General features: G+C 33.4%; 2 protein-coding genes across 2 annotated transcripts; both read right to left on the reverse strand.

Annotated features, from left to right (window-relative positions):
- Window positions 1-7,415: 7,415 nt before the first annotated feature.
- LOC133880293 (rust resistance kinase Lr10-like) lies at window positions 7,416-8,670 on the reverse strand. The gene has a single exon (XM_062319227.1). It carries the CDS (start codon window positions 8,650-8,652, stop codon window positions 7,558-7,560), a length of 1,095 nt encoding a protein of 364 aa, XP_062175211.1. The 5' UTR covers window positions 8,653-8,670; the 3' UTR covers window positions 7,416-7,557.
- An 864-nt stretch (window positions 8,671-9,534) lies between these two features.
- LOC133880294 (uncharacterized) lies at window positions 9,535-10,404 on the reverse strand. The gene has a single exon (XM_062319228.1). The coding sequence runs from the start codon at window positions 10,402-10,404 to the stop codon at window positions 9,646-9,648; it is 759 nt and encodes a 252-aa protein (XP_062175212.1). The 3' UTR covers window positions 9,535-9,645.
- Between the last annotated feature and the right edge of the window lie 444 nt (window positions 10,405-10,848).

Below are 10,848 nucleotides of genomic sequence, written 5' to 3' on the forward strand. Positions count from 1 at the left end.
AAATTTAATGTTTAGCAACATTAATCATAAATATGTGAGGTAATTTAATATGTCAAGGTCTTTTATTTTATTTTATTTTTATGGTTTCAATTTTTATCAAAAAGATCAAAATGGTACATCTTCTGTAATTTAGTTTAAAATCACATTTTTTATCTACAAAATCACAATGCCAAATGTTCTCTAAGTAAAGAGTGGATTCCTATCTCCTATAGTCCAAAGCTAACCCAAATGCCAAATCTAGTAAGCTAGTGAGTTCTCTGATTCAACTTGACTGTTATTGTCCACAATTGCCAACCCAATGCAAGGCCCAAACCCAATCTCAGTTATGAGCTATTAAGAAAATGACATCTCGCAAGTTGCGGGTCTTTGTTATTTATTTATTCTTTTGCCCTTTTCAGTTTTAAGGTTGTCAACTATTTGCTTATCTACAAAAGGAAAAAGAGCAAAAACGAAGACTAATGCTATTCTTCACCCTCGTTATATATTGATTGACGTTGCATATTGTCGCAATCTAAAGTATATGGGGGATATTGTCAATTGTGTGGTAGTTTGAAGTGGGGTATGTGGACTTTTTTCTTGAATTAAAGTTTTTTAATTAACTTGAAATTGTAATTTCCATTAGTAAGTAAATTTCACATAGTAATAGAAACTTATAGGCTATAGTGCTTGATGCTTTTTGGTGAAGAAAATATTTGAAGAATATGGATGGCCCTCTAGATATTGATATCTTTGGGAAAAGGTTTTTGATGTCCTCTATCACTATTCACTATCCAAAACTTTTTAGGGTGATTATAAATATTTAACCACTGTTTTAACATTCTATGCCTCCAGACCTTTCAAATAAAAAGTTGCTCAAATTGTTTGTTGGCTTCCACATTCAAAAATAAAATTTCATGAATGTCAACAATATTATCTCCAAATGACAAGGGTTGGTCCAATTCAATATGCCAAATTCACAAAGCAAAGGATTATTAGTAGAGAATGAAGAATTGCAACATTTTTTCTCAAACTTCAAACTCAAATTCATTGTTCAGGTATGAGAAAATGGAATTGAACATAAAAAACTTATGTAATAAGGAGAGTCAACTTAAATCAAACAAATTCTTATTTGTTACACATAAATGTTAAGCATCTTTGCGCTATCAAATATGTATGAGAAAACTAATTTTCTCCTTGAACAAGGATATAATAAATTAAAATACTCATATATAAATTAATTTGCATTTTCTTTCGTTTTGGTAACAAAATTTTGGTTTTTTTTTTTTGAAAAAAAAAAAATCTTTTTAAGTTTAATGGCAACAGGTGTTGAAAATTAATTTACAATCTACAAGGAGATGTGTACATAATTGAAGGGTTGTTGGTACTCTCCCTTAGGGAAATTTCTCAATAATATTTAACCATCAATATTACCGTTCTCTCATCAACCAAAAAAGCTCTTACCGGGCGTAGCATCATAAACAAGCTAGAACCAAAAGCTATCAAGCTCTGTATTTAGGAAATAGAGAAGGCTAACTTTGATTGTAGCCCTAGGCCCATGATGACCAATTGCTTCTTAATTTTATCCTTGAAATTTTCAGCAGAAAAATATCGTTGGTTCAGTAAGAAAATCATATATCATTTGCATTTCTATAAAATATGAAAAATATATTTTCTCAGTGAGTAGATACTCACCTTGGCTGCGCGGATTCAATCACTAGGTCTCCTAAATACCACCTTGCAATGTATTATTGTGGAATAACACACTGCACTATTTAGCACTTTAAATATTAACACTCTAATTAGCACTTGAATCGTTCAAGGCTAAACCGTTGGAAAACTCATAATATTTTTAAAGGTTCCATACGTCTACCCATAAATCCTATACACTAAGTAAAACTCAAACAATACTAACCCGAAGCATTTACTAAGGTTTAAATTATTTACTCGTATTATTACTTACTAATCCGCAATTAATTTCACTAAACCATAAAATTATTTTCATTAACACTTATAATAATATTAGCCCTAAAATTATATTCACTAATCTCTAAATTATTTCTTACTAACATTTTCTCTATAACATTAACCTTCAAATTATACTAATTAAACTTTTACATAAAACACTACCGTATTTAAAATAACATTAACCCATAAGAAAATCTTAGAGTTAACTTCACAAATACAATTTAAACTAAATTCCTATAATTATTTATTTTTTACTAACATTGGAACCTAACCCATAAATACTTATTTTTACAAAACTCATAGCCAATTTGAAATTAATCATCATTATAACTACAATTAATCCACAAATTAACAATTTACATTTTAAGCACATAAAAAACCCAAGTTAATTTAACCCATCAAATTAGAGTTTCTAATCTTAACCCGTAATTTATAAATCACTATCCTAAACGCAATATTATTAATCCATAGCATTTACTAAAGGTTAATCACATAAAAATACAACTAAAATCAAATATCTAAAAGTTAGGGCTTGAGGAAAACTTACCTAAAATTTGCCCAAATAAAATCTAACACTAGGAAAGTATTTAGGAAACTCCAAACCATGTAAATCCTAAAGATAAACAAAGATTAAACTCCACATTTCAAGATTTCATTCAAAATCTCAAATGACAATAGTTTATGAAAATACTTCAAATCAATCGGTAGAAACATAGATCAGACTTCGTAGATCACTTTTTCGAAATCATATTTGAGTTTGAACGGTCGGATCTTCGTAGGTCATAATTTTTGTTAAAAATCAAAGAGGACAAGAGAGAGAGAGAGGCGTTCTGCCTCTCTTTCTTTCTTTTTTTTGTTCGAGATAAGGCGCCGGACGCCTTATTATTATTATTATTATTTTTTTTTTTTTCTTTGGGAATGGCCAGATGTGGCCCTTGAACCCTTCCTTTCTTTTTCGTGAAGGGCCATCTGGCCCTTCACTTTAAGCATGTGGGGGCGCATGTCGCCCCACATGTATTAATTAGTTTTTTTTTTTTTTAATTATTTTCTTATTTAATTTTCTTTTCAATTTTTATTTCTATTCTATTTTCTTTTATAATTTATTTTGTTTTATATTTCTTTTCTTTTTTTTTTTCCTATTATTTCTATTTATTTTCTTATTTCTTTGGACTTTTAAAAATATTCACTTGTATTTTTAATGACACTTAATTAATTTTAATTAATTATTTATTTAAATATATACTTAATTATTAATTAAATGTCCCGAACATTACATATACTTAAAACATCACAGTAACACACAAACACACTGAAATTCTAACTGCAATACTTATCAAAACAGCATGTTACCCAATCGCCAAAGCCCACAAAATCATCAATACAACACTCACAGCTAATATCCCACAAATCACCACAAGCAGGAAATACTAACACTTAAAACATGAACATGGACAATGAATCACAACACAACCGGAACAGGGAACCTCAAAACAATACACGCTATAGCCAAAACATGGATTCATCAATAACACACTCAGAGAAATCACAGCCACCGAACTCCACACAAGCACTCACTAAAATTCATAGACACCGAACACCATAGACAATCGGCTAACACACCTACTGCCGGCCCAAACAGAAAACAGAATACCCACAAACACTCAATCAACCTATTTAAATACAATCGATTGAAAAACTCCAAAACTATCAAACCTTAACTCCATAATAATCAAATCAATCCACAAAATTATAAGATTTATATATCTTGGGGATTTTCCTCAAAAACCCATTAAAATCGCCTTTGATTCCCGCCAGAAATCGCTATGAAGAACCGGGTCACATGGGTACGAGTCACGGGTTGCTCGGGTTTCACGGCTGCATCGGGTTCTCGGGTTTTCTAGGCTCACGGGTCGTAAGTTCAAGCTCCTGGATTCCACCGGAGCTCCTCAATCGCCGAATTTCAGTCCTAGCCACCGATCATGGAGGATCGGGTCCTCACGGGTACAGCGGGTTACACACACGGGTCTGGCGGTTACTCGGGTCTCCGAGTCTCTTCAGGTTGCGGCCTCGCCGAAAATCCATCGGGTTCCGCCGGATTTCGAATCGGGGCGCCGGTCATGGAGGATCGGACCTCCCCTAGGTTGTGGGTACTCCGGTTCTCCCCCCTCCCGATCTCATCTCTCGGTCTCTCCCTCTGAAACTCTCTCTCCGATCTCTTTTCTCTCTCTGTGGGTCGCTCGGGCAGAAGAATGAAGAAGAAGAAATGAAGAAGAAAGAACAAGAAGCCCAAGAACTCCAATGGCCGATTTGAGAACAGCTAATCTCCAAGAACATTTCCCTGCATAATCCTTTTGATAATTCTTTTGATACACATACAATCTTTCCCTGATAGCTAAACTAACTATGAGCCTAACTATTATTATTCAGCCCAACTAACTATTCAATTATAAACTCAAGCCCAAAGGCCCTAACCCAATATCCCTTACATTTAAACCCAAGCCCACAGGTTCTAACATAATATCCCTTACAGAAAGAGAGACCGAGAGAGAGGGAGAGAAACAGAGAGCTTGAGAGAAGAGGCGTGCGGTGGGCTAGCCACCGTTTGTGGCGGACGACGGCGCCGGGGCGGGTGGGTCACGATTCAACGCCAGTGAGGCAAAAATCTTGGAGTTCTGGCATTTTCTCGGTAGCCAAGCAGTAGAAAATCCATTTTTTTTTGGGTAAGTATAATTTTTAGGCTTGATTTCTTGATTTTTGTTTTGATTTGGGTTGTTTTGTGAAGATTTTCGTTATTCCCACTTATTCCGGTTCTATAATGGCAAAAATCAACCACCAAAACAGGTATATATTTTGTTTTATGCTTTCATTTTTTTTTTTTCCAATTTTTCCTGGTAACCAATCAGAGATTAACGTGTTTTGTTTCTGAACTATACTTTATTTTCATACGTATTCGTCAGTACCATAATGGATTTTCTTGTTTCTTGGAATTTTCTCTGAGTTGGAATTGATCTTCCAGCAATTGAAGTCCGATTTGAGCACCTAAACGTTGAAGCAGAAGTTCATGTAAGGAGGCAGAGCCTTGCCTTCCTTCTTTAACTTCATTATAAACATCCTAGAGGTAACCATCTGCAAAATATACAACATAAGTTAGTGATAAATTTTATTGATTTCTTGAAATGAGAAAATACGCTCAGCTGTTATCTTGAATTGGATTCTGAATTTCTGGGAAATCTGTATCAAATTTCTAATTTGATGGATATTAAAGGCGACAAGCCAATTTTCCATAGAGTTCTGTACTTGGAAAATAGTTATTAGGATTTAAGAAGGATTTAAAATGAGATTGTACATGCATTTGCATGGTTGGGCATTTTATATGCCTATGGATTTGCCCATAGAGATGGATCTGACATAATGTGAGTTGTTTGTTAGTAATTCATCTCTAAGTGAATGTAATCACATCTGGTTTTAAGCTGAAACATAATTATTACACAGTCAAACTTCAATGGCTGTTCTTTACATATCTTTAACTAGAACTTATCTGTGTACTTCATTTTTACCCAAATACTACAACAGGATATTTGAAATCGACAGTTTTGACTGTTAAGTTGGATATGCAGTTTAATGGTAGCTTCATGTTTTGGAACTGGATAGCTAGCTATTACTCTTGCAGTGGTGATCATGGTTCATTCACTCAGAATTAATATTTTGTCTTTGCAGATGTATGAAATGTAATGGCAAGGGAAAGATATATGCTCTGCCTATAAAGGTCAATGTTTTGTATTCATTTATATAGTCATCATAGGTTTCGGTATACAATCTCAGAATATTTGTCTTCCGTAATTTTATTGAGTTCTATGGCGGCATCTGGTAAATCGAAGCTCATAGATGGAGAGACATGCATTTTTATAACTACGTGGAGAATTTGTCTGTTGATAACTGAACTTAATTAGTTGCTCATTCTTTACAAGGTCTTTTGCTGTATTAGATCAGACAATAGTTTAGTCTTATTTGGACTTGCTCAGTGTAACAATGAGACATGCATAAAGAAAAAAACTTGGATTGATTTTACCTGTTTCATGTTTCAAAGTAATAATTTCATTTCATTCCACAAACAAAAGGGGAAAAGAAGAACAAACAAGTTGTGCTTTTCCAAAGAAATAATTGATTGTAAATACAATATTGGTGGACCAAATTACATACGTACACCTTCAGATGAGTTGTGCTTTTTTGAGTATATCTTAAGTTGCTCTTTGTGGTCATCAATTAGTTTGATTTGTTGTTTACTTATGATAATTTGCTCAACAGTGTTTTTTTTTTAGTGACCTCAGAATAACATGAGGAGTCTGACCAACAAATTATCCTTACAAACATATGCTAACAAATCTGAAAGAAATAAACTTTAAGCGCAATGTATTTGCATAAATGCAATCATCAACTTCTAAAGCACTAGTTTTCAAATTCAACAATTTATTTTGTCGTAACTAAATTTACATTAGAAAATATGAATGGGCATGAGAGAGATGCCAAAACTTAAAAAAAATTCCACCAAACCAGGGCAGTTCAAAGTAGAGGTTTTAACCAAAGAAAATTACCAACAAAAGCATATATTTATACAAATACAATAGACTCTAATTAATAAAATAGTATGAATGGTTAATAAATAAGAATATAAACAACCCTTGAACTTTGGGGCTATCTACACTGAATGCTATGTATCTACATAGTGTAATATGACTTACACAAATTTAATGTTTAGCAACATTAATCATAAATATGTGAGGTAATTTAATATGTCAAGGTATTTTTTTCTTCTTTTTTTATGGTTCCAATTCTTGTCAAAAAGATGAAAATGATACATCTTCTATGATTTAGTTTAAAATCACATTTTTTGTTTATAAAATCACAATGTCAAACGTACTATAAGTTAAGAGTGGATTCCTATCTCTTATCGTGCAAAGCTAACCCAAATGGCAAATCTAGTAAGCTAGTGAATTCTCTGATTCAGCTTGAATTTTATCGTCCACAATTGCCAACCCGACGCAAGGCCCAAGTCCAATCTCAGTTATGGGCTATTAAGAAAATGATATCTGGCAAACTACGGGTCTTTGTTATTTATTTATTTTATTTATTTATTTTTGCCCTTTTTAGTTCTAAGGTCGTCAACTATTTGCTTATCTACAAAAGGAAAAAGAGCAAAAACGAAGACTAATGCTACTCTTCACCTTTCAAAGAAATAGTTGCTCAAATTGTTTGTTGGCTTCCACATTCAAAAAATAAATTTCATGAATGTCAACAATATCATCTCCAAATGACAAGGATTGATCTAATTCAATATGCCAAATGTACAAAGCAGAGGATTATTAGTAGAGAATGAAGAATAACAACATATCTTCTCAAACTTCAAACTCAAATTCATTTTTCAAGTATGAGAAAATGAAATTGAACATAAAAAACTTATATAATAAGGAGAGTTATCTTAAATCAAACAAACTCTTTATTTATTACACAGAAATAGTGAGCATCTTTGTGCTATCAAATATATATGAGAAAACTAATTTCTCCTTGAACATGGATATAATAAATCAAAATACTCATAGATAAATTAATTTGCATTTAAAATTGAGATGATTGACTTGATTCATTTGATTGATTCGAATTCTCTCCACCACCTATTACGGTTTCGTCTAGTGCTGAAAGGAAAGGCTTGGAAGGCATTTGTAAGCATTCAACTTCTCCTTCAAGCATTTGAACAACTTTGTTCATTGAAGGGCGATCATTAGGCTTCATCTGTATACACCATAATGCAACAATGATCATCTTCTTCCCTATTTTTTTTTCCTTTTCTGTGGCTTCTTCCAATATTTCTACGTCGTTTCCATTTTGCAATTGGTCATAAACCCAAGTAGGGAAGTATATTTGGCTTGAGTGCTCTGCAACTGCATTTATGTTCCTTCTTCTACCGGCCATTTCCATCAATAACATTCCAAAACTATAAACATCAGCTTTGTATGAGACACCTCCAATATTTTTGTAGAATAACTCCGGAGCCATGTATCCTAATGTCCCTCTTGCAGCAGTCAAATAAACAATGCTGTCATTTACTGGATATAATTTTGCTAGTCCAAAGTCAGAAATCTTGGGAGTAAAATTTTCATCAAGAAGAATGTTGTGAGGCTTGATATCAAAATGTAAAATTTGCATCTCACATCCTTGATGTAAATATTCAATCCCACGAGCCACTCCTAGAGCTATATCATACATTTGATCATAGCTTAGGAGCGTGCATACTTCTGGCGAAAATATGTATTTATTTAGGGAACCTTTAGGCATTAACTCATATACAAGAGCCTGTTTCGATCCTTCAACGCAAAAACCAATGAGTTGCACTACATTAACATGGTGAATCCTTCCAATGGTTGCAACTTCGCTTATAAAATCTTGTCCGTTAGCTTTGGACTTACCTAACACCTTTATAGCCACAAGACGACCACTTCGAAGTGTTCCTTTAAATACAGTGCCATAACCTCCTTCACCCAATTTCTCCTTGAAACTTTTGGTAATCTTCTTAATTTCAGAATAAGAGTACCTTATTGGCATGAGGTTATTGTGACTTTGTAGAAATTCTTCAACAACACCATACATGGATAAATGCCTCCTTTTCCATTTATATACCAAGAATGCAATCACAAATGGAATTCCCAATATCATTTTTGGTGCTTCGAATATTACTCCTATGGAAGAACATCACCAAAGCATGGATTGTAAGCCAACATGTTATTGAATTAATGCTGTAAATATATATTTTATTTTAGAATAGATCCTAGTAATTAAGTACAATACTTGTTATCTTTTTTCAGGTAATAATTCATGCATATTTTCATTTTGGCCGCATGTTAATTAATTCAGGCTAAACAGTGTAGAGAATGATCTTCGAAAAAAGAAAAATTAATTAATTAATAAAATTGCATAAACATATGTGACATAAGGCCATGCTTGAGAAGAAATAAAAGCAACAGTATAAACCTCTTGCTTCATCATCGAGGACAATCAATATTCCATTTCTTTACTAAATTTACCAAATTGCCCATAGGGAATTTATCTTGCAAATAAATTTTTAAGATTGAAGCCTCACCTGCGTCATATATCACGTATAGTGTTGCTGGTAGTCGGACTTGTAGTAGATGATCATTTAATGCTGTATTGACAAACAAAAGAATAACATAGAATTAAAACTCAGCATTTGTCGTATTTTTTTTATGTAAACATCCGTAATAACATCACATTGCAATCTGCAAGGAATGATTTGTTTATAAAAAAAGAAAAAAAAATTAATCAAAATAAAAATGGATAGATATATAGGTTCTTACCGAGCGCTGGTGCTAGTAGTATTCTCACAATATCTACAACATGAAAAAAAAAAAATCATAAATAAATTCATTAATTAATAAAAAAGGTGATTTGAATAATTTTAAAAGTCTATAAATACAAATAACTCTATAAACCTCTAGACTTGAGCTATCTTAGAATTAGATCGTATTGAATTCTCATGGTAGAAAACTTACCTAGAATTATATCGGAAATCTTGCCAAGGATTCCAAGTTTGCCTAAGAAAATTAAGAACAACGTTGGCATTTAGAAGCATGAATGGTTAGCGATGAGAAAAGAAAGAAACAGAAAATTAATGGTAAACATGTAAAAAATTTAATTAGAAATTGCAAGTGCGTTGTCTTTATTTTCTAGCATGCTTTCTTTTATATACGCACCACCTCGTTCGCTCCAATAAAGGTCAAAACCCTGTAGCAATTCATTGTGGAAGTCTGTACATGAAATATTTCTCAAGTCATCATCATAATAACGATATGACCCGGATATGAAAGATATTTGCTCTACTTGGCACAAGTCCCCCAACTCCATTGCAACTCCATAATACTGATCATACTGGAATAGAGCATATGTATACCTCTTGGAATTAGAATACACTCCATCCTCAATGCAAGCAGAAATGTTTAGATGATACCGAGAATTCACTGGCTTTTCACATTTCACCAAAATCATACATGACGAATAAAATATTTGATATGGATCCTCTGAACTGAAATTAGTGTAGTCTAGAGAATAACGAGGGACGAAGGAGTAGTACTCATTAGCGTTGAGTCCAATACCTGGGTCTACAACTTTGATTGTATAGTCGGTGTAATTGATTTGTCGTACGTAGTATCTTTCATCATATAAGTGTAACACTAATGTTTGGTTGTTCTCACATGAAAGATTATACCTTTGATTGCCGCAGTTTTTTGGATCGCTCATTAATCGAAACGAATAGCTTATATTATGGATAGAACCGCAGGAAGAAGGAGAACAGTGATGATCATGGCTATCCTCAGCGGTAGTAGTATTGCAAGTTTGATGAAGGAGGACAACAACTACAATAAGGGCTGTCAGTCCCATTCCTCTTGCCATGGAGATCTGGAGAGAGAGAGAGAGAGAGAGAGAGAGAGAGAGAGAGAGAGAGAGAGAGAGAGAGAGAGCTTCCACATTAATCCAGAGCAAAGCCTATATATAGACAAAGTAAATAAATAATTTAGATTTATAAGGAGTAAGCACCTACGTCATATATTGAAAAATAGTCTTTTTATGAAGTATTTAAGACGCAGATCAGAACCATTGCTGATGGATATTTGCATAGAAATGGTAATCTCATACTTGTTCTTATTTGTGGCTTTCGTCATAGACCTTGGAGATGGCCCAAGCATCCGATTTCCCTTCCGACTTAACCACCAGCCAGACGACTGTGGATATTCTGGGTTTAATCTCTCCTGCACTGATACGAATCTAACCGTGCTCGAGCTGCCGATTTCAGTGAAGCTCTTTGTCAAACAGATTGACTACAAATCTCAGATAATT

This window comes from Alnus glutinosa, chromosome 10, assembly GCF_958979055.1.
Source record: "Alnus glutinosa chromosome 10, dhAlnGlut1.1, whole genome shotgun sequence".
NCBI lineage: Eukaryota > Viridiplantae > Streptophyta > Magnoliopsida > Fagales > Betulaceae > Alnus > Alnus glutinosa.